Source organism: Lepisosteus platostomus, chromosome 6 (assembly GCF_059453375.1).
Source record: "Lepisosteus platostomus isolate fLepPlt1 chromosome 6, fLepPlt1.hap1, whole genome shotgun sequence".
NCBI lineage: Eukaryota > Metazoa > Chordata > Actinopteri > Semionotiformes > Lepisosteidae > Lepisosteus > Lepisosteus platostomus.
Window position 1 is genome coordinate 4,394,943 of NC_142616.1, and position 27,277 is coordinate 4,422,219.

General features: G+C 41.0%; 2 protein-coding genes and 1 long non-coding RNA gene across 17 annotated transcripts in view; 2 read left to right on the top strand and 1 right to left on the bottom strand.

Annotated features, from left to right (window-relative positions):
• The window catches only part of LOC148659669 (butyrophilin subfamily 1 member A1-like), a 236,850-nt gene that overhangs the window by 94,410 nt on the left and 115,163 nt on the right, over nucleotides 1-27,277 (bottom strand). For 9 of the 15 annotated variants that reach the window (XM_088637460.1, XM_088637458.1, XM_088637459.1 and 6 more), the window contains 7 exons: nucleotides 19,560-19,838; nucleotides 18,467-18,574; nucleotides 12,631-12,657; nucleotides 12,339-12,365; nucleotides 11,226-11,258; nucleotides 11,051-11,077; nucleotides 5,121-5,954 (listed from right to left, as the gene is read on the bottom strand). The exons of 1 other annotated variant lie outside the window; for it this stretch is intronic. In XM_088637460.1, coding sequence (XP_088493586.1) covers nucleotides 5,407-5,954; nucleotides 11,051-11,077; nucleotides 11,226-11,258; nucleotides 12,339-12,365; nucleotides 12,631-12,657; nucleotides 18,467-18,574; nucleotides 19,560-19,838 — 1,049 coding nt within the window. In that variant the 3' untranslated portion in view covers nucleotides 5,121-5,406. Of the gene's footprint in view, nucleotides 1-5,120; nucleotides 5,955-11,050; nucleotides 11,078-11,225; nucleotides 11,259-12,338; nucleotides 12,366-12,630; nucleotides 12,658-18,466; nucleotides 18,575-19,559; nucleotides 19,839-27,277 lie in introns of those variants that run through there. 5 more of the 15 variants (XM_088637462.1, XM_088637461.1, XM_088637449.1 and 2 more) reach the window with 4 other exon arrangements.
• Nucleotides 1-27,277, top strand: part of LOC148659670 (butyrophilin subfamily 1 member A1-like) — a 117,340-nt gene that overhangs the window by 42,491 nt on the left and 47,572 nt on the right. The window lies entirely within an intron of this gene.
• LOC148659672 (uncharacterized) lies at nucleotides 2,093-4,121 on the top strand. The gene is made up of 2 exons (XR_015939758.1): nucleotides 2,093-2,545; nucleotides 2,639-4,121. It is a non-coding gene; the product is annotated as an uncharacterized LOC148659672 (long non-coding RNA).

Here is a 27,277-nt window from a genome sequence, read left to right on the forward strand (position 1 = left end):
CTGGGGCTCTCAGTGCTGAACTGAGCCAGTTACTCTCTTCATGAGTCCAGACTCACAGTGACCTTTAACCCCTGACTGAAGACACTGGAGCACTGAAGGACTGGGGCTCTCAGGGCTGAACTGAGCCAGTTACTGTCTTCATGAGTCCAGACTCACAGTGACCTTTAACCCCTGACTGAAGACACTGGAGCACTGAAGGACTGGGGCTCTCAGGGACTGAACTGAGCCAGTTACTGTCTTCATGAGTCCAGACTCACAGTGACCTTTAACCCCTGACTGAAGACACTAGAGCACTGAAGGACTGGGGCTCTCAGGGCTGAACTGAGCCAGTTACTCTCTTCATGAGTCCAGACTCACAGTGACCTTTAACCCCTGACTGAAGACACTAGAGCACTGAAGGACTGGGGCTCTCAGGGCTGAACTGAGCCAGTTACTGTCTTCATGAGTCCAGACTCACAGTGACCTTTAACCCCTGACTGAAGACACTGGAGCACTGAAGGACTGGGGCTCTCAGGGACTGAACTGAGCCAGTTACTGTCTTCATGAGTCCAGACTCACAGTGACCTTTAACCCCTGACTGAAGACACTAGAGCACTGAAGGACTGGGGCTCTCAGAGACTGAGCTCACTGTCTTCATGAGTCCAGACTCACAGTGACCTTTAACCCCTGACTGAAGACACTAGAGCACTGAAGGACTGAGGTTCTCAGGGGCTGAACTGGGCCAGTTACGGGCCTTGGCTGGGATTGTGAGCTTTGGAAGAGGTTGTGCTCGGCCCAACTTCCCTGGGGTCTACACCCGGGTCTCCAGCTACAGGAGAACAGTGGAGTCTGATAGTTCTACTGAGTCCTGGGGTCAGCGCCCTCTGCTGGCACTCTCTTTCCCTGCAGCTTCTGCTTCTGATTTTGTTTTTAATCAAACTACAGTAAAATGAGTTGGGACATTGTGACATTGTGTTTCCTGTTCCAGCGTGTATGTTACTTAAAGTACTTACTATTACATTTTCTGTTCCATCTCTCCCCATTATACTTCACACACACACACACACACACACACACTCACACACACACACACACACACACACACACAGGATACATTACAATCACACACACGTGTGTATATGCAGTCATGCACACATTGTAATAGGATCACACATGTACACAGAGTGCATATTAAATATTACAAACAGACATATTTACAGTATAGACATTCTATAGAATCACACAAGTACACACACACAGGGCACAATCCAAACACAGACAGACAGCACAATTGCAGACACATGCACACATAGAACAGGCGCACACAAAGCACAATCACACACAGAGGGCACAATCTCAGAAACACACACACACAGCACAATCACACAGACGTATGCACACACAGGGTACTGTCACATACACTGAATACTCTTACACACGCACACACATAGGGCATAGTCACTCATTCAGGGCACAATTACACAAACACACACAGGGCGCAATCATACAATCTCACACACATAAGATTCAGTCACACAATCTTACACACACAAGGCACAATGTCATGCACACAAGACACAATCACACAATCTCAACACACAGGACACAATCACACACAAGGTACCACCACACACATAGAGTACTATAACACAATCACACACACAGGGTACTATTACACACACTGACAGGACAATCATACAACCTCACACGCACAAGACTCAAGTCACACAATCATACACGCAGGGTACCACGTCATACACAGAGTACTATAACACAAGCACATTCACAGGACACAATCACACAATCTCACACACGGGACACAATCACACACACAGAGTACCACGACACACACAGAGTACTGTAACACAAGCACACTCACAGGACACAATCACACAATCTCACACACAGGGTACTATACTGTATCACACTCAGTTATGTAAATAACTGCTGCTTTCCTTCCTGAGGCAGGAGGTGATTCAGAGAGACTCAGAGGCTGGCAGTCTTTACAGGAAGCACAAACCCCCGAAACTCCCAAACCCCAGCTGCTCCAGTGTGTGTGCTGGGGGTGGAGGGAAGAAAAGAAACACCACGTTACAGCTGTTGACAGCTGAAGGAGGCTGTTCTCCAGTACCAAGCCAGCACTGTGCTGCTGGGAGTCCTGAGCTCAGGAAAGACTGGATCTCCTGCTCCTCTGCTGTAGAGAGTGCACTGTGCTCACAGATCTCTCACACTGACACAGCTCTCATTTCTATTAGTGTTACTGTTATACCTGTAGCCCACTGACGCGCTGTTGTGATTATTACAGAGACAAGAGGGACTTTCAGGTCTTTCTGCATCGTGAGGTTTACTGTCACCTTCCCCTGCCCAGAGGAGGGAAGAGCGGGGTCAGAGGTCAACAGGATGTGAAGGTTGTGGTGCTGAGGGCGACCCAGCTGAGCAGGAGACCGACAGAGCACAGGACCAGCTACAGAACACAAGACAGGATCACCCTTCACCCATCCTGATCACTAGATCACTAATAGATCATAGATCTGAGGATCTGGCCCATCAGAGCAGGAGAGGAGCTGTAGAGAGAGGAGGACTTTAGCCCATCCTGATTACGAGATCACTAATAGATCATAGATCTGGGGATCTGGCCCATCAGAGCAGGACAGAGGAGGACTCTGTAGAGAGAGGAGGACTTTAGCCCACCCTGATCACTAGATTCCTCCCTGCCAATCATCCAGAGACCTGAGCATCTGAGATCATGACCCAGAGGAGAGCGAAAGCTGAGTCTCCCAGAGAAACAGGCTGCTCTCTGTGGTCTGTTTCCCCACCGTTCTCTGGCTACAGGGGGCAGCACTGAGCTACTGACCCTCCAGGACAAACCCTGATCTGATAGGAGGGTCAGACTAGGCAGACTCACATGTTTAACATATATATTGTCTTTTCAAAGACCATAACAAGCCACACAGAAATCAGTGCACATTTTGGTTACCGGAGCAAAAATAATTTAGCTGACCTGTAGACTGAGGTCACAGCCTCATCTGTCTTGTTTGTGATTAACTGTCCAGGTTTACTTTAAAGCTGCACCTCTAAGTGGAATTTTAAATCTGTAGTATTGCTGTGATTTGCACTGATTTTCTTTGGTCACAACCTGCAGATATGTTGCTTGTGGATCCTTGTTAATTGAGCTTTCATCAAACCCCTAAAGCCAATGTTTGAGATACAGAAGGTGTTTCTATTTTGATTCAGTTTAAAAGCCTTAACATTTATCAGTCTTTAAAATTCAAAATTATTATTATACTGTATAATATTGATTCATGTATAACCACATTACTTCATATGTAAAAGCATTATTTAGGCAAGAAACCAGCAAAACCAAAGTTCACAGGTTTATTTACTGGGTGATCAGAATCTTGACAGAAGCCAGCAAAACTCAGAGCAACATCCTGCAAGAAATTGTATAGGGCTAATAAAGCGATCATATCTTATCTCTTACATCCTGCACAGCTTCTCTCCTGGAAGTGTCCTGTGAGCCTATGAGTTCTCCTCCTTCTCCTTTCCTGAACACACAGGGGATACAGCACCTCAACACCATCAAAGACAGACCACTAACATTAGCAGTGGGAGGTCCTGTGCAGTAAATACAGGTGTCAGCTGATTGCTAACTACAGGAATGTCATTGCCAGACACAGAAAAACATCATACATTTTGCAAAAACATTTGTGCTTTAAAAATGGAAAAACTGAATATGTTTTAACATCTCTAAATGTAACACTATAGAAGCAATAACTGAATTGAGACTTTACTGTACAGACCACTTCACTAGATACAGATTCAATAGATTCACTGTGGGACACTCCCTTCTGACTAAAGAGATTCAGTTCCTTCAGTCTGTCAGTGTGGGACACTCCCTTCAGACTAAAGAGACTCAGTTCCTTCAGTCTGTCAATATCTATTAGTCATAGTCACAAACATTTAATTAAGTCTAGTGGACTAAATTTTAATTATAATTATTTAATTATAATAAGTATTTTAGTTGAGACCCGTCTGATATAGAACAGACATTTAACAACATTGTTTTTACAACATTTTAGTCATGGAGACATTTTAGTCAAGCAGTTGAATTTATTTGCATAATAAAATGTATTTCTAAGAAAATATTTACCAGCTCGAAGTTCGATATTCATTTTGTCAACAATGTTTTCCCGCAGTACAGCACTGCGTCACAAAGTGAACAAAGTGAAATATTTCAAATGTGGTCGGAGATGCAGTATTAAGAGTAACGAATTGTAGCACGTTTTGTTCCAGGACAGAGTCACAGAGGAACAAAAATAAGCTAAATTAAATATATATACTGTACATGCCAAAGTTACAAAAATAATCCCTCAGATAATGATGTTGGTCCTACTGAACAGATTAAGTGCCGAAGCAGTGCAGTAATCTCCCGGTGCAGTCTCTCGTGTTTTGGATTAGTTTGTAGATATTAAACACAGTTGAACACAACAGCAGGAATGCGTTAAACTTCACTTCTTACTATAACAGCAGGTCTGTCGCCATCTACTAACCCGCTTGCTCTAGGGAGCGTCTCACAATTACCACACTAACCGGCGCACAAGGGAATGTGTTAAAACTACCTCTCACGACACAGTTCCTCTGTGCCAAACGGCAGGACGGAAGACAAGACCGACACGGAGCCCAAGTTTCTGTCCGTGAAGAAAAAAAACCTGCCCCTGGGTTCTGTTTAGGATTTTGGGCTTTCATATGAAGGAAAGCAGAGCTTTCACTGGCCCATTACCAAACTTTTTTGGGAAATAAAATAAAGGCTAGAAAAGAAGTATCCATTCCGCACTTTTCCCTGGATCACGATCAGAGATCAAATAAAATGTCTGTCACATTAAACAAACCACCACAGTAAAAATAAACCCCAAACGAACATAAAATACTGAATATAATAATGAATCCGGGGAGTATTAGACGGGCTGTAGCTGCTCACAGACGCAGGGCTGCCTACAAACTACAACTCCCATAACCACCCTGAGCCACTTCCTGTCTGCGTCACAGTCCATATTCCTCCTGGCTGTGGTGACGTCAGCGGGTCCCTCCCTGGTCTGGCAGCTTCACAGTCACCGGCGCGCGCAGGAGAGACTCACACGGGATTTCATTTTTAAAAGTTTATTTTCTCAAAATTAGAAAAAAACACAGCAGGGTTTCCAGAGATATTTACAAGTCAGGAGTACAGCTGGCTGGTAGCGCGTTATCTCGCCCTCTCTCGTACATGTTATTTTTCCCCGTTTAAATGTGTTATAGTAAATAAAAAAATTAAACACAACATCATCATCTAAAATTACTACTATATTTCTGACCTCATCTCACTGCCCGTCAGTAAACCCATCTCCCAGCAGTGAGCAGTGGACAGAGAGCTGGGAGAGAGTCAGCCTGTGTTCATGAGTCAGTGACGGATTTAATCTCCACACTGACAGCAGGCAGCAGCTCAAGGGCTTTATCTGAATCCTCAGTCCAGAAGACAGGATAGATCTTTTCCCCCTGAGGGAAGACCATGTCAGTGAAAGTGTAGACATGAGCTCTGGGCTCCACTGTGTAAAAGGAGACCTTCCTCTCCTCAATATCCACACACACCCCCAGCTTCCTGGGCCGCAGACTGAGGGGGAGACGGGTCCGAGGGGCAGTGAGAGCAGAGAAACCAGAAGAGCCAGAGTACAGACACCAGTAACCCTGCTGGGGAGAGAAGCTGAACCCCCCTTTCCTCTCTGCAGACTCTCTGGTCACTCCTATTCTCCAGTATTGATTCACCTCCACCTCCCAGTAGTGTCTCCCTGAGGTGAAGGCCTCCCTGCTCACGACACATTCCCAGTCATCAAACCTGTGAGGATTGTCAGAGAGACTCTTCCTCTGTCCCAGTCTCACTCTCTTCCCATCCCCAGACAGGCTGAGCTCACAGTGAGCTGTATCAGGGTCCAGAGTCACAGCAGCTGGGGAATAAAACACAAACATCACAACAGGCTCCTGCCGATCACAGTCCAACTCAACTCCATCAGACTGTGAAATGTCTTTGTCCCCAAACACACCGAGAGAGAAACACCAGTCAATTACTAATGACTGCTCTTCCCTTCCAGAGAAACGACATCTTCTTCACTGTTTCACTAGTGTTACACATGGGAGTGATCCCAATATCCTCTAAATACAAACATTAAACACTTGTTTTCACAGCGACGAAACTTTATTTTTTTAAACGACATTATTAATAAACACAGGACCGACCGGACTGCAGGAGAAACTGCAGCCCGACCACTCGCTTTCAAACACTTCAAACCCACCACAACGACCTGTATACTGTAAGAAACTGGACAGCCTGTCTGTTAAACCGGTTTATTTCAAATCCCAGTTCAGCAGCTCGTTCATCTTCTCTGAGACCATTTTCCTGACGACGCAGAATAAAAAAGTGCTGAATTCAAAGACTGAATACTGCTAGTTTTTACAAACAAATATAATGGAAAAAGCAAAACCTTGCTGAAATAAAGGACTTCACACTTACTTTGAACATGTGAAGAAATATCTAAAATATTCAAATTAAACAGAAATAATAATAATAATTTCTGATAGGAGACAGTAGGAGCAGTATTAACTCTTAATTTTTAATTCTTAATACTGAATAAATACTCTCCCTTTGTCTGCCTGTCAATTTAGTGAAAATCAAAGAGTTTCCTCTCAGGTCTTATTTTGTTTTCTTTACTCCTGGAGTCTAGAAAGGCTGACGCACCTACCTACATGAATTTATAAAAACCTGCATAATGCTCATTTTTTACAGAAAAAATATAATGGAAAGAACAAAACCTTGTGAAATATAAGAAAACCCACCATACTTACTTTGAAAATGCCAAGAAATATCCAAAGTGTTCAATTTAAAGCAGAAATAACACATCCAGAAACCCGGAGAGAAAGACGAGAGAAACAGAGGCGCTCATACTGACATCAGACTGCTCGCGCTCACTGTCCGCCTCTCTGATAGGAGACACCAGCTGTCAATCAGTGAGCTCTGACCACTGAGAGACGGGGGGTGGGGATTACACATGTTCAGCGCGAATGTGGGTTTTAATCGCTCTTTCGCTGATCTGCCTGTCGATCAAAGAGACTCTTATCTGCTCTCCTGGTGCCTTATTTGACTCCTGGTGCCTAGAGAGGCTGACACAGCCACCTAGATGAATTTATAAAAACACCTGACTCATTTCTAGACAGGGAGCCCCATTAGTTCTGTGATGATGAAGGGCGCCCACTCCTGGACAAGAGTGGAAACCGCAGCCTGATCCGTGAAGCCGACATGACAACATCTTCCACTGATATTTCACACTTGTTCTGTGTAGAACAGGACACAGTGTCAAACACTGACTTACTCCACAGGAGAGTCTATCAGTCTGGAAACACAGACACCCTCTAGATCACTCCTGTTTGAAATGAGGTCCCCAATATCACAGGCAAACACCCCAATACACACTCACTCTGGTGGGACTAGTGAAATAATATTGACACTCCAGTGTCATTCTTAGTGAAACACACCACTGGGTCTCTTAATGACCAGGACCATATGAGAACACCAGCTGGGCTGAAGAGAAAGACCCCAACGTTATTACCCCTGGCCAGTAAGAGGAGCCCTACAGCCCCAGTAAATACCCCTCTTAAACTAACCATGAGCACCTGACTCTGACATGTCTGAGCTGCTCTGAGGAAAACAGGCACAGAGACACTGACTGACTCCATGTAATTGAAACACTGTCAGTAAAGAGAGATCAGAATTAATTACCCCCTGTCCTGAGAGGAGGGCACTTCTCAGCTCAATACTCTACTGCCCCTTCCTTTCACAGTGCTGGCATGAGTAACTGAACTTCTTATTTTGGCAGGAAATACATTATTTATTGTATTACTCTTGGCCTAGGAATAGTCCCTCAATTCAAATTAAATATCCCCAACTGTTATAGTAGTTTTTTTTCACACATAAATTCTTAGACACACAGTCACTGTGTCACACTAAGGAGATAAAGACCTGTCTGATATGGAAACACAGGAGGAAAATTTACTCCCCCTGCCCTGTAAAGAAACACCCAAATCTGAGGTAAAAACCCCAATCTCTACTGACAGTAGTGATTAATGAACTGATGTTGAAATGACTGATCTATTCTGAGACAAACACCCCACTGAGTCTCTTACTGAACCCCCATCACTGCAGCCTGTCTCAGTAGAGCTCACAGCTCTCAGATTTATTCTCCTGATCAATTACAGCCTCAGGGAGCGCAGTGGGAAGGGTCTGATTTCCTATTTACAGTGTAGAGACTGCAGCAGCAGAGTGGGAAAAAGACAAACAAACAAAGTACAGCTGCAGTATCCCTGGAAAAGCAATGGGAAAGAGGGAAGAAACATAAATGATGAAAAAGGCCACTAACTGTACAAAAAGAAAAACAATCCTAACCATGGAGAAAAACACAAAAATAATCCTTATATTGAAAAAAACCCTCACCTAACTTCCAAGGATTTAGCACCAGCTTTAAAGCCCTTTAAGAGAGACAGTGCTTCTCTTGTGCCTTCAGACAGGCCTGACCAGACCTGCCTTCACTCCCCATTTATACACTGCAGGGGCTGTATAGACTGAAACACACACTGAGACTGGGGAGCATATGGGGAAAAACATTCATGCCCAGATGAAAATAAACTTTTCTTACTTGATACATCCTCCTGTAAATCAGGATATATAAAAACAGAGAAAAATGGGGCATGTTGTGTGTTCTGTGTTTTGGCCCAGTCTTACAAGACTTACGGTAATCAGGATAAAGGGCACTGCTGTTAGGAGACATACGGTAGTAAAACAGGTACAGGCAGCAAAAATTGCCCCCAGGTACCAGGGCTGGTTTACAGGGGGTCAAATCTAGTTTATGTCATTTTCAAATAGGCAACTGGTTTTTAAACATGGAGTGGGAAGATATTTTTTTAAAACCTAGAGTAAGAGAGAGAGAGACAGAGGACACCAAGCTGCAGGAGAGCCCAGAGTAAGAGAGAGAGACAGAGGACAACAAGCTGCAGGAGAGCCCAGAGTAAGAGAGAGAGACAGAGGACAACAAGCTGCAGGAGAGCCCAGAGTAAGAGAGAGAGACACAGAGGACAACAAGCTGCAGGAGAGCCCAGAGTAAGAGAGAGAGACACAGAGGACAACAAGCTGCAGGAGAGCCCAGAGTAAGAGAGAGACACAGAGGACAACAAGCTGCAGGAGAGTCCAGAGTAAGAGAGAGAGAGACAGAGGACAACAAGCTGCAGGAGAGCCCAGAGTAAGAGAGAGACACAGAGGACAACAAGCTGCAGGAGAGCCCAGAGTAAGAGAGAGAGACAGAGGACAACAAGCTGCAGGAGAGCCCAGAGTAAGAGAGAGAGAGAGAGAGAGACTGTGTCACGTAGCAGTTCCTTCCGGTCGGACGATGGGATCCAGAATAGTGAAGATACACGAGGGAGAAAGTCATGCAGGAAAGGGTCAGGATACAGGGGGGCGTGTCCGAGGTGAGCTGGTGTACTGGGAAAGTGAGTCCGGGCGAACAAACAAAGCCGAAGTCCAAACTGGGAATTCAAACGGGAGAGAAGAGTCCAAAGCCAGGAGATCCATCCAGGGGTTTAAACCATGAGCCGGGTCGGGACCGGCAGGGCAGGGGATCAGGAACAGAAAGTTAAAACCATAACGGAGCCAGCCGCAGCAGGACCTCACGAAGCAGAGTTCAATGAGGAACCAGGAGTGAGGTCCGCGTCTGGCTTTTAAGGGGGAGCGGGAATAGGGAACAGGTGCAGACAATGGGAGGGAACGAGGAAGGGCTGGAGAGCCCTTAAGAGGAGGGGTTAGCGATCGTGACAGACAGAGGACAACAAGCTGTAGGAGAGCCCAGAGTAAGAGAGTAAGAGAGTAAGAGAGTAAGAGAGTAAGAGAGTAAGAGAGTAAGAGAGTAAGAGAGTAAGAGAGTAAGAGAGTAAGAGAGTAAGAGAGTAAGAGAGTAAGAGAGTAAGAGAGTAAGAGAGAGAGACAGAGGACAACAAGCTGCAGGAGAGTTCAGAGTAAGAGAGAGAGAGACAGAGGACAACAAGCTGCAGGAGAGTTCAGAGTAAGAGAGAGAGAGACAGAGGACAACAAGCTGCAGGAGAGCCCAGAGTAAGAGAGAGAGACAGAGGACACCATGCTGCAGGAGAGCCCAGAGTAAGAGTAAGAGTAAGAGTAAGAGTAAGAGAGAGTAAAAGTAAGAGAGAGAGAGAGAGAGAGAGAGAGAGGACAACAAGCTGCAGGAGAGCCCAGAGTAAGAGAGAGAGAGAGAGAGAGAGAGAGAGAGACAGAGGACAACAAGCTGCAGGAGAGCCCAGAGTAAGTGAGAGAGAGACAGAGGACAACAAGTTGCAGGAGAGCCCAGAGTAAGAGAGAGAGAGACAGAGGACAACAATCTGCAGGAGAGTCCAGAGTAAGAGAGAGACAGAGGACAACAAGCTGCAGGAGAGCCCAGAGTAAGAGAGAGACACAGAGGACAATGACCGACACCAACAGAAAGATTACAGCAGCTGAGAAATGAGCAGATACTGTTTTTTTTATATTTTCTGTACTACAAAAGGTGAATATGTTCCTGTCATTTTATTCAGGTATAACGGTCATGTACCATAGGATTTGGACAGCTGATTGTTACTGGCTCTGCTCCTGATTCCTCCTGATATTTCACATTTATTCTCAAAATCCAGGGTTACAGGCTCTGCCATATTCAGCCTGAAGACCCTCACGAAGGAGTGAGAGCTAAAAGGACATGGCCTTTGGGTAGAACGAGTTCTGGAACACCTTCAGCCCCTCTGGAAGAATTTTCTACCGGCCACTAGGTGAAGATCTCTTAAGGATCCCAATGGGATTTCATGTACTACATTACAGACGTGACATTGAAATACATCTTCTTTTTACCCACCATGAACAACCAATTTACACTAAAGAGATCGTGTGGGACTGCATTCAATAAACTCTGACACGAGGGCTTAAAACAGCCCCTGTGTCATCAAATGAAGACAGTCCTACCTGCAGCACTGCAGATCCACTGCCATTCTGAAACACAGAGATACAGACACTGTTAATCACAGTCACACACTGGAACACAGAGATACAGACACTGTTAATCACAGTCACACACTGGTAACAAAATGTCAATACAGTCAGTGCTGTCAGTCAGCAGATTTTCACACAGTGTACATACGTGATTTAGGGATAGGAGCTCGCTTCACAGCATCTGCAGAGAGAGAGAGAGAGAGAGAGAGAGAGAGAGAGAGAGAGAGAGAGAGAGAGAGAGAGAGAGAGAGAGAGAGAGAGAGAGAGAGAGAGAGATCTTTATTGTATTAAAGACCTTTATTGCTTCTTACCTGTTATTATAGCAGAGTTTATCCTACAGTCTGCAGTCAGTCCATTTCAGGATCCCCAGTCTCCACTGCAGTGTGGATCAGAGTGTCAGTGAGTGTGAGCAGCAGTGGCTGTAAGACTGGAGTCTCACTCAATAAGACTGAGCAGCACAAGGCAATAAGACACACAGACACATCACAGGACACCCTGGAGTCTGGTGCTTGAGCCATTGAGAGATAAGAAATATACAGTCTGCTGTTAACAACAGTGAGGAATATTTCATATTTTAAGACCAATCATTGATACTGAAAACTGTTCCTTGTTCAGTCAGATGAGTGAAAGTGTTGGCAATTCTCACACAGCCTGAGTGACCCGTCCCCACAGTGACCAGTATCACTGACTGAGATACAGAGATGTCCTGCTCACTGGTCACACTGCCTGATCTCTGGACATCAGCTGGACAGTGAGAGATGACCAGTCACGCACCATGGTGAGCACATCTCCACACCAGGCCTGATCCAGGAAGACTGACACACAGACAGTATCAGTCTGACACAGACAGGGGCCCAGCTGGCTGAACACAAGCAGTCAGAGCAGCTGTGTTGTTCCAGCTCTACAGACACAGGCAGGACCCCCACAGTGTCAAGATACAGACTGTTCACTCAGGACAGGGGGCTGATGGGTTGTTGTCTTCTCTGTCTCTTTTTTATACTGAGCTTCAGTCTAAAATTATTCAGTAATTTCTGTTTTAGGGAATGAATATTCAGAAGGTCTTGTAAAGTGGCTCAACGTCAGCTACACTTCGGAATGCAGTTTCATAGTTATACACAGTGCACAGGAAAGTTACACACAGTACATTTTGGCTAAGAACAGTTTTTTTCTTTGCATGTTGCAAGCCTACAGCTTTATAAAATTTAAAACACCAGAGAGCTTTAAGACTAAAGAAGACAGTTTGAGACTACAGATCACTCACCCAGTTCTCTCTGAAGCAAGTTGTTCACTGAAAATAATAAAGACATTCATTAGATATTCTAGTGTACGACACAAGGCACAAAAATAATACTTTATACCGATCTGTTTTACTACAAAATATCAAAACAAAAGATTAATTTTTCTTCTATACACTGACTAAAATATATTAAAATCTTTTATTTTAAAAAATCAAAAAGGCTTTTTGAATGTGTACTTGAATCTTTGGAGTAGAGGGCTTTAAAGCTATTTCACAATGCAGCCGATACAGAACATTCAAAATAATATTTACTTACCATTTAATGTCCATAGAATTTCCTGTTCTGTAAGAACCAAAAAGAGTCAGTTACGCTGATACAGGCTCCTGCACTGACACAAGTTTTAAAAGAATAAATAATAACACTAACACATTAGCCTGATATAATTAATATAATGCCATTCAGATTACCTCAGCGTTTCTCCACTGTAAGTAACAGTCAGCAACACTAATATACAGATGCAGCCATTCAAAGTGTGCGGTACAGACACGTACCGCAGGTAATTGGCTGCGGTATCGCGTATCATGATGCAAGATGACGCGGTTCGTGATTGGTTGACCGACAGGGGCACTTGTGGTCCGTTGGTCTGTCGTAGAAAGACTTACTGTAAACGTCTTTACTGTGCCCGTTGTAGATATTGAATTTTACCACTGAAGGGAAATCTTAGTAGCTGAGCATAAAAAGAATAGGAGCATACTGTAACGCGTGTGAAGGCCATAAACGATATTAATTTTGGAACATAACATACAGTATATAGCTGGTTTTGGTACTTTAAAGAAAAAAATACACACCAGTATTCCATTTCTCCCTAAACATTTTAAGCTTCGAAGTCTTTAACTAACGTGATACTGGAGTCAACAAGCATACTTTTAGAATTTGATTAAAAGGGAATATAATATGGAATCGCGTATCTAAAGAATTTAATAGCGGTATGATTATATTCGTGTACTGCGACAGGGCTGTGTAGGGCTGTTTCGCCTCCCTGTTCATGTGAGTTGTCTTGTAGCCTACTGGTCTAGGTGCGTGATTAACAACGCACAGGTTGTGTGTTTGAATCCAGCTGGTGCTGGACTTTTCTTTTAACAAACATTTCTTCGAAAAAATAGAATAGCGATATCATGGACAATCAATTGACTTTTATATTTCAAAATGTCGCAAAATGATCGATATTTGCGATATTTTGAACATATCTTCCCTTCTGACAGCGGTTCCTGCTTCTATTGTGTGTGTGTGTGCAACAGAGTAAATTTTTATAGAGAAATGGAGGCTGGACAGTATGCGTTACAATATAAACATTTATATTGATTTAAATCGTGTTCTGATTTAAATCACAAACGTGCGTTTAATTATGTGTTTTTTAATCATAATCAGGCTAATGCATTTCCACATTTTCTGTATGAACCAGCTTAGAGGTTCATACTGAAAGACAGCTTGTGTTTAAATTGAGTGTAAGGTAATTTATGCTTCTAAAGTCATGGTCAGCATTTATTATTGTACTGTGCTGTAAACTTTTTCTGTGCCCAGTCACATTATTTTTTAGCTTTTTTATTGCGTTATTAAATCCGGTGGCACTGTGTGTTAGTTTCCTGACTCCCATGTCACATGGTCTGTGATTGAATCCCATGGAACTATGACTTTATTTTTTAACAAACATTTCTTTGAAAAAATGAAACGTTTCCCTTGGTCAGAGATTAAATAAAACCTCACTCGCACCAAACACATTTATATTTCTAAATATCACGACATGATCAAATTTAAGTCTTTTTAATAACAATGAATAGTCACCTATGCGTTACAAAATATACATTTATATAGATTTGAATCGCGTTTTGATTTAAATCGTAAACACGTGTTTAAATATATGTGTTTAAAGGCGATATACTGTATAAAAGCGCTGATTCCTATGGAGTGTGTTCCGCCGGGGATTCAAAAAAATTATTTTAAATAGGCTGATAAAGCTTAGACTACTGTAACTGTATTCTAGCCTGTATTACAACAGAACATTGGACAATGCAACGTAAATTGCAAAAATGCACTTGGAATCTGTCCAAGCCCTCCTACAAAAATTATTTAAACTGCGACACTGATCATTCATCTCTAAATAAACTTTATTTTATATAGCGTTTTAAGTGAATAGGTAATTAGATTGCTCATAAACCTAATCGCTTTTTCTACATAAACACAGCGTGATTGCTCTCTGAAAATGCTTTTCCTTTATATTTACAGTAGGCTCAGATTTCAACTATAGATCGTATTATTATAAACTTTCTTGGAAAAATGTATTTTATGTAAACCATGTTTGCTATTAATTCATTTAGGGCTAAAATACGTTCATTGTCTTCCAATCGAGTCGAGTTGACATTGGAAGCCCGCCACACCCGGACTGTTAAACCAATGCATTAGCACGTCAAAGCCCATTGAGGTATTTTAGATTTTGTGTAGTTGCTAGCGTTGAACTGTGTGTTGGATGCACATGAATTGAAGGAATGGGCAAACATAGCTGATGCGGATCCACAGAGCCAGCATATTAAGATGTTTATAATTAGAGGCAATTTGTTTAAATAACTAGGTATGGATACTGCTGTGCAAGAGAGGTGGAAAGGCTGTTTCCTTAAGCCAGCACTATAAAATATTTTATTCTCAGTGAGATGCTGCCATTTCATAGTGGGTTTCTAACACTGTGTATAGTTCCATCCACACAGTGCCTTTACTTCCATCCATTTCTAATTTCTTTATCCAGTACAGAGGATTTGGAGCCTATCCCAGTAAGCGACGGACACAAGGCAGAATACACCCTGGACATAGCGCCAGTCCATCACAGGACAGACAGACACAAACACACACACACCAGGGCCAGTTTAAATCTAACCTCAGAACCTTTCTTTTCAGAAATCTTAGTGTCTGTATCTCCTTCATTTTCTAATTTTGGTAGCACCTCTAACTGCTTGTCTTTCTTATATGCATTTACTTTGTAATCTGTGGTCCTTTTATCTGTTTTTACATCTACTGTATTGCTTTGAGATGCCACCTTTAATGGTGATATATCAAATAAAGTTTTTTATTATTGTTATAGGGAAACATGATCAGATTTTCACTGGTTCAGAAAAAAAAGATCTAAAGTATACTAGTTTGTCACTCTTCTCATTCCCTTTGCTAAATGACTTTTCATACTAATCTGATCAATCTAACTGCCAGTTTTCTGTGCTTTCTCTATCCTGCTAGATTTGCAATTATTCTGAAAATTTTCATCTTGAAATAACTCATTTCTAAATACCTTTTTCACTGCTAACATCTTGCAACAACTCTGCGACAAAATATACACTCAGCTCAACCTGACCGTTCATCCTGCTACCAACATTAAATAAAACAAATCTTAAGATTTCTATATTTATGTCTTTATTTAGTGGTTTCATTAGTGACAAAGGCTAAACTTTCTTGGAAAAATGTCTTTTATGTGTTGCGGAAAAAACTGACTTGCTTTAACAAAATATGTTTACAAATCCTTTCACCTGGCATTTTCGTAGTTAGAAATTATGGAACGCTCTGTTAAAAGCAAGGGAGTTTTTATGTCCGTTGCAGTTCTTTTGCAACATGAATATAATTATATCGTTATTAATTTCTTGAGATACGCAATTCCATATTATATTCCCTTTTAATCAAATTCTAAAAGTATGCTTGTTGACTCCGGTATCGCGTTAGTTAAAGACTTCGATGCTTAAAATGTTTAGGGAGAAATGGAATACTGGTGTGTATGTTTTTCTTTAAAGTACCAAGACAAGCTATATACTGTATGTTTATGTTCCAAAATTAATATCGTTTATGGCCTTCACACGCGTTACAGTATGCTCCTATTCTTTTTATGCTCAGCTACTAAGATTTCCCTTCAGTGGTAAAATTAGATATGAATATTCAATACTTAAACGGGCACAGTTAAGACATTAAATATACATATACATACTGTATACAGTACAGTTTGCATACGGTAATATGTTTATGTTCCTAAATCAATCTCTTTTATGAGCATGTGAAAGGCATGGTGAATCACTGTACTTTACATGATTGGAAACAAATGCGTGATTGTGAAATGCTGTGGTGTTACTTTTACAAAGACGGTCAATGAAAAAAAGAATGTTGACCAGGGCAATACTTTGAGTTTACACTTACAGCTTGTCCAAGGTCATTCATTATTAATACTATTAGTAATATCTTCGTTAAAGACTGATGGCCACAACTCAAACATGAGAGGTTGAGCTTTAATAGCTCCACCTTGCGGAAATTCCGGATACTATTATTTTGCTTGTCGTATTATAGGAGAATTTACGGTAACTAGCGGTATTTACTGGTAACTCGCGGTATTTACCGGTAGCTTGCGGTAGACTGCGTAAAGCGTACCGGAAAATAATGCGGTATCGCCCGCGCATTTTGAATGGCTGCATCTGTAGGCTCCTGCACTGACACCAGTTTTAAAGAGTCACACTAATATAATTAAAAAACACCTCCTTCTGTGGATCTGCTCAGCACTGATTATTCTCCTATCAGCTGATGAGGTGGTGATTTTCTCATCTGAAATGAAAAAGATGAGTCCTTCTGTTTGTGAAGTGAAGTTCCTTTAAGATCTGCTGAGCTGAATCCTACTGTTTTACTGGAATGAGCTGTATCAGACAGACTGGAGTACATCCTGTCTTGACTGGTGTCTAGAGTGATGTGTTCAGTAGAGTGTGTGACCCTCATATACAAACAGCGGCTGAATCAGACAGGGTGTGTCGCAAGCACTTGACACAATCTCAACAACTCTTCCGAGCTCATCAGTACAACATTGAGCCATGAGGAGAATGAGGTCAAATTCTGAAGTTCAGCCTCCTCTCCTCAGCTCACACTGTGACGTGTCTACTGGGATGTGCTCAGTAGAGTGTGTGATCCTGATATATTAACAGCAGCTGTATCAGACAGGCTTGAGAAGATCCTGTTCTGACTGGGGTCTAGAGAGGTGTGTCCAGTAGACTGTGTGACCCTGATATATTAACAGCAGCTGTATCAGACAGGCTGGAAAAGATCCTGTTATTGACTGTAGTCCAGAGTGATGTGTTCAGTAGAGTGTTTGGACCCTGTCGTCACCCCTCTCAAAGCACTGCCAGACTCTTAACAGCTCTTCAGAGCTGATCAGTACTACACAAGTCACTGAGCAGAAAGAGCCCCAGTCCTGAGGAACAGCTCCTCTCCTCAGCTAACACTGTCTCTCTCCCTCTCTGGCACAGGCTGAGTGAGGTTCTCTAGAGCTTCCAGAGTGGGCTCACTGAGACAGAGCAAACCACAGCAGGGATCTTCTCTACTGGGCTCACTGGTAGGGATAAGTGTGTGTGCAGCTCGTGAGATGTGTGTATTTGGATTAAGAGAATTATTAAAATTTGAATTAATACACAATTTATTACAAGTAAAGATCGTGTCTTTAGGCTAGCATCTAAGAGAAGATTCAGTTGCATGAAAAGAGTTTTACAAAGTGTTCAATATAACTGCTGAAATATAGAGAGTGGATCTGGCCAAGTGTTAGAGTGTTTCCACAGGAACACTGAACACACTCTGTTCTGAAATCACCATAACCCCTAACCCACTCTTCTCCAAGGGGTAAGAGAAAGGATGGAGCCCAGCAGGAAGATTCTGGATATGTGGCTGCTGTGAGTTTCCACACAGCTGAAAAGTTCAGATGTTCACTGTTGTCTATAGATGCTGATGAACCAACTCCTGACAGCGTTAAAACTCACCTCCTCTGAATAAACACTCACATCTGAAGAGAGAGAGGTGTTTTAACCCTGGAAGGAGTGGTTCTGTAACTGTAAGGAAAGCTGTTGTGGGCCGGTACTGGTTCTGACTGATAGGAATGCATCCTTTATCCTACACTATAGATCTGCCAATATAGCCTACTCTGAGAAGATGATCTCCTCGGATCTACAGTTCTGGACATGGTGTCTGTACACTGAATCCTGTTATCAAGAGTAGGTGTCCTTTGTTGCTGAAACACTGTCATTTAGTGGGACTTTAAACCCATCCCAACACAAACATTCGCACAAATGAATATGTATATAAAATGAGCACATACTCTCCATTCTTCTCCACTGGATCACCAGAAGTACTGATGCTGCTACAGTAACAGCTGCTGTTAGGAAGAGAGCCACCATCCATCCAGAGGGAGCAGGGAAATAGTCTCCTGGAAAACAGGAATATTATCCCACAGAAGCTGACCGATCAATAGCCGTGTGTTTTACTGTCAGCGTGAAATAAGATTTATATTTAATTTACAACAAACAGCTATCTCGAATGTCCACTAAAGCACTCATTAGTGTAAAGCACACTGCAGTATGCAAACGTCTGGTCTGGCGTCCCGAATTTCACTGCTCAAACCAGATTTCTAGGCAGTACTGGTATTGCATTAGATGTTACTGAAACAGTGGCTTCATTTAAATGGCTTTTCTTTTTAGTATAATGATCATGTCTATCTAATTTATGGAGTGACATCAAATAAATAAAAAAATAAATGAATCAAAACAACAATTGCTGATACATTGGTGAGGAATTCCTCATACAGATGCATACAGTACCTCAGCAATAACAAGGGAAATTGCAATATTAATAAATTCAATGTATTGATCTAAACATAGTGGAGAGTGTACCAGTTACAATGATTCTGATGGTACGCAGCAAAGTCATTAAGATACTTTAAAAAAATTAAATAAAATTGTTTTCTCAATGATTTTATACAGAATTACAAAATTCTGTATACAGAATTACAAAATTCTGTATACAGAATGTAGTAAAAAATGATAATTCTATTAGTGTTATATAGTATTGTGACATACAGTACAGTATCTTATTTGGAGTTGTAAATATTGTACTTGATGAAGCTGTTGCTAGTACAGTGTTCAGTTTTATGCAATATGAATAGCACAGGAAAGCACTAATGGATTAACACTTTATTACCTTAATAAATTAACACGTAGACACATTCAATACTTGTCATTAATTCATGAATACGAATTATGTGAGCATTACAAAGCAGAGTATTAACCTTTGAGTGATGATAATAGTTTCCTAGTGCAGGTTGTGCTCGGTGGCCCAGGTGTGTTATATCCTGGGTGTGTGTTATACCTCAGCTGTGTTACAGGTGAGCTCCAGTGTTCATGTTTAATACTCACTGGGTATGTGGAGCTGAGATCCCCAGTCTGGCTCAGGAAGAGCACTTCTCACCAGGCAGGAGAAGATGTTGGACTCCTGTTTGACTGGGATGGAGCTGCTGACACTGAGGAGCCCCTGACTGTCCGTGTCCACTGTGGGGGGCTGTGATGTCACCTCGTTTCCATCCCTGTCTGTCCAGATCACTGCAGGTTGAGGGAACCAGCCCTCTGAACTGCACAGCAGCTGGGCCTGATCTCCTCCAGTGTAGTGGAGAGACACTGAGGGCTGGGAGCCCAGGGCTGTGGGTTCAACACAACAGGAGATATTTCACAGCCGATAAAAGCACACTGGAGTAAATGTAGCTGTCTTAGTATGTGGCCTTCAGAACACACACAGACATGATAAAGACATGTTTGCAATCAACCGTTTAAAGTTGTTTCTCTGTCAGGTTTTAAACTTCTCAATGCTGCTTCTGCATTTAGGACAACAGTTGATTTATCAATAAATAAGCTGAAGAGTTGAAGTATCAGTGCTGTCTGTGTGTAGGAGAGGGGGCCCAGTATCACCTGCTGAGAGATGTGTTTGCTGTGTTTTATTTTGCTGTTCCCAGTTGGTAGAGTACATGTAGATGTGTGTTGTTTTTCGTAGCAATATGCAATGTAATATTGCACTGTGTTGTGCAGTGTTTAGTTGTGACATTTGTAATATGCTTTGTTGAGTTATGTTATGTAGTGAGTTATGAAGTGTTCTGTATTGTGTTGTGTAGTGCTGTGGTACATTGTGTTGTGCTGTGTTGAATTGTGTTCTGTTGTGCTGTATTGTGTCATGCTGAGCTGTGTTCTATTTTGTTGATGAAGAGACACAGTAGTGTTGGAAAATAATGAAGTTGACAGTAGCCAAGACACAGAGTGTGTTAATGTGTGGACTGTTCACAACACCGGAACCTCAGTGGTCTCTAATGTTCCTGTTTGCACAGACTGGGGGTGTGTAGTGCAGTGTTGTACTGTGTTGTGTAGTGTTGTTGTCACACTGAGTGTGTTAATGTTAGGACTGATATAACATCACAACAGGTATGTCAGTGCTTTCTTTATAGTGTCCTGTTTGCATGTGCAGACTAGGGGTGTGTGTAGTATAGTGTTGTTTTGTACGATGCTGTGTTGTACTGTATTGACATTGAGTGTGTTACTGTGAGAACTGAGCTGATATCACAAAGAAAAAACCTCAGTGCTCTCTAATGCCCCTGTCTGTGCAGACTGGGTGTGTGTGTAGTGTTGTACTGAGTTGTGTTGTGCTCTATTTGCACTGAGTGTCTTAATACTGTATATGGATGTCACAACATTGTGATTATTAAAGACTCAGTTTGTTACTGTGATTTGAATCTTTTATAATCTATTTATAAATATTCACACTGTGATTTGAATTGAAATGAGAACTTGTGAAGTTGTTCACTTCAGTTTTATCAAGTGTGTTATTGTGTAGCTTAACTACTGCGTAAAAATAAAACCTGTATTGAATTTATACAGATGCAGCCATTCAAAATGGGTGAGGTATTTCACGGCATACCCCGGTGGGCGTGTCGCGGTGTCACGCGGTATCACGCGGTGTCACGTATCATTTGACGCTCTGCCGGAAACTATCCGGCGTCGCCTTGTAAAACCGCCAGGGGGAGCTTAACCTCTCATGTACAGCATTTGAGCCTTTAATTTTGAACTGTGTATTACAGCATGTTAATCATCAGTCATTAAAATGTTGGTATATTTTATGAAAGCAAGATTGCTCAGTTGGACAAAAGTACACAACCTACCTTTATCAGAAATATTTATGCATCAAAGCCTTTACTGAAGATATTACTAATAGTATTAATAATGGATGACTTTGGACAAGCTGTATACTCAAAGTATAATTTCTTTAGCACATTTGTACAAGCACTTGGAATCTGTCCAAGCCATACTTTGTCAGGCATTTTGTTTTACTTCAACGGGCATAAAAACTTCCTTGCTTTTAACAGGGCGTTTCATAATTTCTAACTACGAAAATGATTTAAAATGCGACACCTATCATTCAACTAGAGCTTAAAATATCACAAGGATCCTCAAGAGCACAGCAAAGAGTGTATTAAAAGACACTTGTATTTATCAACGCTTTCTTTTCCGTATACCAGATTTTATGGAACCACTTCAGAAGGGTGTCAGCCAGTCAGATTCCAGGAATCGGCACTTTAAAGGAAAAATACACACCGGTATTCCATTTCTCCCTAAACATTGTAAGCTTCGAAGTCTTTAACTAACGTGATACCGGAGTCAACAAGCATACTTTTAGAATTTGATTAAAAGGGAATATAATATGGAATTGCGTATCTAAAGAATTTAATAACGGTATGATTGTATCTGTGTACTGCGACAGGGCTGTGTAGGGCTGTTTCGCCTGCCTGTTCATGCAAGCTGTCTTGTAGCCTACTGGTCTAGGTGCGTGACTACCAACTGGCAGGTTGTGTGTTTGAATCCAGCTGGTGCTGGACTTTTCTTTTAACAAACATTTCTTCGAAAAAATAGAATAGCGATATTATGGACAATCAATTGACTTTTATATTTCAAAATATCGCAACATGATCGATATTTGCGATATTTTGAACATATCTTCCCTTCTGACAGCGGTTCCTGCTTCTAGTGTGTGTGTGTGTGCAACAGAGTAAATTTTTATAGAGAAATGGAGGCTGGACAGTATGCGTTACAATATAAACATTTATATTGATTTAAATCGTGTTCTGATTTAAATCGCAAACGCGTGTTTAATTATGTGTTTTTTAATCATAATCAGGCTAATGCATTTCTACATTTTCTGTATGAACCAGCTTAGAGGTTCATACAGAAAGACAGCTTGTGTTTAAATTGAGTGTAAGGTAATTTATGCTTCTAAAGTCATGGTCAGCATTTATTGTACTGTGCTGTAAACTTTTTCTGTGCCTAGTCACATTATTTTATAGTGTTTTTATTGCGTTATTAAATCCGGTGGCGCTGTGTGTTAGTTTCCTGACTCCCATTATTTAAACTGCGACACTGATCATTCATCTCTAAATAAACTTTATTTTATATAGCGTTTTAAGCGAATAGGTAATTAGATTGCTCATAAACCTAATCGCTTTTTCTACATAAACACAGCGTGATTGCTCTCTGAAAATGCTTTTCCTTAAAGCGATTCTATTGAGGGAGTAGCCCAGCTACCACTTAACACTGTACTTCCTACTTTGAATACCTGTGAGACCGGTTTAATTCGTCACAGCCAGCACTCCGGGAGGGAGGGGGTTGAGTAGTGGAAGCAGGCGAGATTTCTAGCGAAAGACACCTCCCCCTCAAAAACCCAGTAAGCAGTAATGCTTTAAGTCGAAAATCGAGGTAGATTTTGAGGATGATAAAGAGGGTAAACTGGGATGGGAGGAGGGCTTGGTTTTGCATAAGGGGCAGAAGATTTCCCTTGTAAGGATGGTATCAAAAGCAATCGTAAGTGGTGAGAAAGCTGTGCTCAATGTATTTAAGGGAGTTAAAAGTAAAAGGAGATGCTTCATATTGCTTGACTAATTTTAAAAACTAAGTTATAAATGCAGACGCTCCCTCGGTGCGCCGGGTCTTACACAGTGCCTGTCGGTAGTAAGTGTTACAATATACATACCCAACACTGCTTGTACCCATCTGTCATGCAAATAAAACACCTTGAATTGAATTGAATTGAGGGAGAGATGGGGGGGAGGGGGAGAGAGATAATCAGGACTCAAGGCTGGTTTACACCCGGCGCGGCACCGAGGGAGCGTCTGCATTTATAACTTAGTTTTTAAAATTAGTCAAGCAATATGAAGCATCTCCTTTTACTTTTAAGTCCCTTAAATACATTGAGCACAGCTTTCTCACCACTTAAGATTGCTTTTTGATAATAAGATACACTCCACAGGCATTCACAACAGCAACATATGAAACGTTTGCACGTATAGTTAAGTTATTACTTGGTTTTCAAAGTGCAATGAAATACAATATTGTTGTTGTTGCTGTTCTTGTTGTTTTTATCCTGTAAAGCGTTTTGAGAAGCCACCTTTAAAGGCGATATATACTGTAAAAGTGCTGATTCTTATGGAATGTGTTCCGCCGGGGATTCAATTTTTTTTATATATATTTTTTTAATCGCGTATCTAAGGAAATCTCAGTATAACTTTGTTCATGAACAAACAGTGGCATGTTACATTATTATTAGTTTTTTTGTTAACAAGGCTCGCCAGCTAATGTGAATCGAAACCTGTCTTTCTAGCTTTTAAAGTCGTGCGATGTGTAAACCACAATTCAAATAGAGAAAAAAAGACCTGACTGACAAGATTTAAGATGTGGCTGTCAATGTTGGATTAAAAAAAACACATTGCCCGACGTTTGTTGCATTGCTTGAAAAATAACTTTATTTCGAGAGACTGGATAAGTAATTCAAGTGTTTTTTTAACTTCCTGAAAAACAACTAATAATTTAACTATATGTGCAAACGTTTTATGATATGTCGCTGTTGTGAATGTCTGTGGACATGTGCTGGCTGGACAGGAGGCTCCACTGTACACAGAGAGGGGCGGGAGGAGGGGACAAGCCGATACATACTCTTAGAGTTTGATTAATAGGGAATATAATACAAAAATATAGTACTAAAAATAAGACAGATATACTGTAGACAGACTCTACAGGCAAATAAGATACTTATGGGTACGCAGGCATTCACGACAGCAACACACGAAACATTTGCACGTACTGTATAGTTAAGTTATTACTTGGTTTTCAAAGTGCAACGAAATACAATATTGTTGTTGCTGCTGTTCTGGTTGTTTTTATCCCGTAAAGCGTTTTGAGAAGCCACCTTTAAAGGCGATATATACTGTAAAACTTCTTATGGAATCAGCGCACCGAGGGAGCGTCTGCATTTATAACTCAGTTTTTAAAATTAGTCAAGCAATATGAAGCATCTCCTTTTACTTAGTGCCTGAGCATAAAAAGAATAGGAGCATACTGCAACGCATGTGAAGGCCATAAACGATATTAATTTTGGAACTTAAACATACAGTATATGGCTGGTCTCGGTACTTTAAAGAAAAAATACACACCAGTATTCCATTTCTCCCTAAACATTAAGCATCGAAGTCTTTAACTAACGTGATACCGAAGTCAACAAGCATACTTTTAGAATTTGATTAAAAGGGAATATAATATGGAATCGCGTATCTAAAGAAATTAATAACGATATAATTATATTAATGTACCGCAACACAAGAATAGTACACGCTGTACATTGTCTGTTGATAATTTTTCTGTAGTGCTTTTTCAGCAGTCTGCACGTGACTTTGCCGGTGGCGCTGTGGGTTAGGTTCCTGACTCCCATGTCACATGGTCTGTGATCAAATCCTACTGGTTTTTTTTAACAAACATTTCTTTGAAAAAATTAAACGTTTCCTTATTCAGAGATTAATTAAAACTCGCACCAAACAAATTTATATTTCTAAATATCACATGATCAAATTTAAGTCATTTTAATAACAATGAATAGTCACCTAGGCGTTACAATATTAACATTTATATTGATTTAAATCGCTTTTAAATTGCCTTTATTTAAAACCCATAAATAAAGCTGATACTGTTTAGACTTTTAATTAATTAAAACTGTATTACAGCAGCACAATGCACAATGCAACGTAAATCGCTATTTTTGTCTTCTGTGTAATAATGTTCACCTCTCTGTCCAGCAAATTAACAATAGTAATAATAATGAACTTTATTGTATATGGTGCCTTTAAAGGTGGCTCCTCAAAGCGCTTTACAGGTTAAAAACAATAACAATAATACTATTGTTAGGCTGGGCAAACAATTTTTTTTTTTAAGAAATACAAAATGAGATATAATGATGTGTTCCGGCTTAGACATTAACGAAGAGCATAACACGTGGGCGGCGTAGAGGTCGGCTCTGGCTTTCCCATCTACTGTATACACTGCAAGTACAACCCCCTCTCTGCGGGAGTGCTGGCTGTGACTAATTAAACCGGTTTCACAAGTATTTTCAAAGTAGAAGCAGGCGAGATTTCCAAAGAAAGACACCACCCCCCCTCAAAAACCCAGTAAGTACAGTACTTACTAGTTAAAGGCTAGGCTCCTCAATGAAATCGCTTTAACATGCTAATGCATTGGTGTAACAATCCGGGCCTGGCAAGCTTCTAATTTCAACCCAACTACGGCGAAAGGAACCCTTCTTTCATTAGAAGACAATGAACATATTTTAGCCCTGAATGAATTAATAGCAAACATGGTTTACATAAAAGACATTTTTCCAAGAAAGTTTAGCCTTTGTCACTAATGAAACCACTAAATAAAGACATAAATATAAAAATCTTAAGATTTTTAAAATACATGACTTTGCAAACATTTATTTGAAAATAACGATTACAAACGCCAGGGGAGAGAGAGAACAGGGGAGGGATGTTGGTTTTGCATAAGGGGCGGGGCTATGGAAATGAGGTATGTTTGGGAATGTGGAGTTACATGTTCTGGCTGTTTGTGAATTATCGTTGTTGAGTATGGAGTGTTGAGGTATTGATTTTGTGTAATGCTTTATGTTGAAAATTGAGGTGGATTTTGTTTATGATAAACAGGATAAACTGGGATGGGAGGAGGGTTTGGTTTGCATAAGGGGCGGGATTCTGATAATTGAAGGAAGTTGCGAGAGTATAATGGTTTGATATATTTGATTTTGCATTGTGGTGGTTATCTATGTTTTTGGTTGGTATTATGTTTATATGGTTGTTTTTGTTGGTTGGTTGTTATTATGGTTATTAATAATACGATCTATAGTTGAAATCTGAGCCTAAATAAAAAGAAAAAGCAAGTGATTAGGTTTATGAGCAATCTAATTACTTATTCGTTTAAAACGCTATATAAAATAAAGTTTATTATTAATTTGCTAGACAGAGCGGTGAACATTATTATGCATAAGACAAAGATGACGAAATCTGTGTACGCTGTAAGGTTTTTACTTCTTAAACTTTTAAAATACATGTTTCGAACAGAGAGAATTCCTCTTCCTGGTACAGTACTGTATGTATAGCAAACCAGCACGTCTTTTTTCTCCAATCAGAGGGGTGTCAGATGGTGTCAGCCAATCACCATTCTGAAGCCCTACCATAATCTCTGGTATGGGGAGACCCCAGAATTCTGTCCCATAGTTTAGACAGATGATAGATACTTTTATTGATCCCGTGAGGGAAATAAAGTAAATCATTTTCATTTTAGGAAATTATTAAACGCTCGGTTAAAAGCAAAGGAGATTGTCTGTTATAGTGGACATAAAAACAAGAGTTCGCTGGCATTATATCCTAGAAGACACAGACCAGGAGAATGCCCGCAGCGTAAAAGAAAATGCCTGATGAACTAGGGATTGGACAGTTTCCAAGTGCTTGTACAATCGATGGAAATGTTCAAATAAATGTGCAAAACAAATAAATGAAATAATCATTTATTTCTTTATCATATTGGCTAGCTAATGTCCTCTCTTTGCTAGTTAGTGGCTGTGTTTCTGCGTTGGGTAGCAACGGGTGACTGTTCTCAGGCGGAAGATGTAAACAGCTTAATTTCCGTGTTAAATAATTGTTAAAAATTAAAATTCATTCTATACAGTAATCACATATTTGGGTACCGTTTCATAAAACTTTCATGCTTAAAATGTTTAGGGAGAA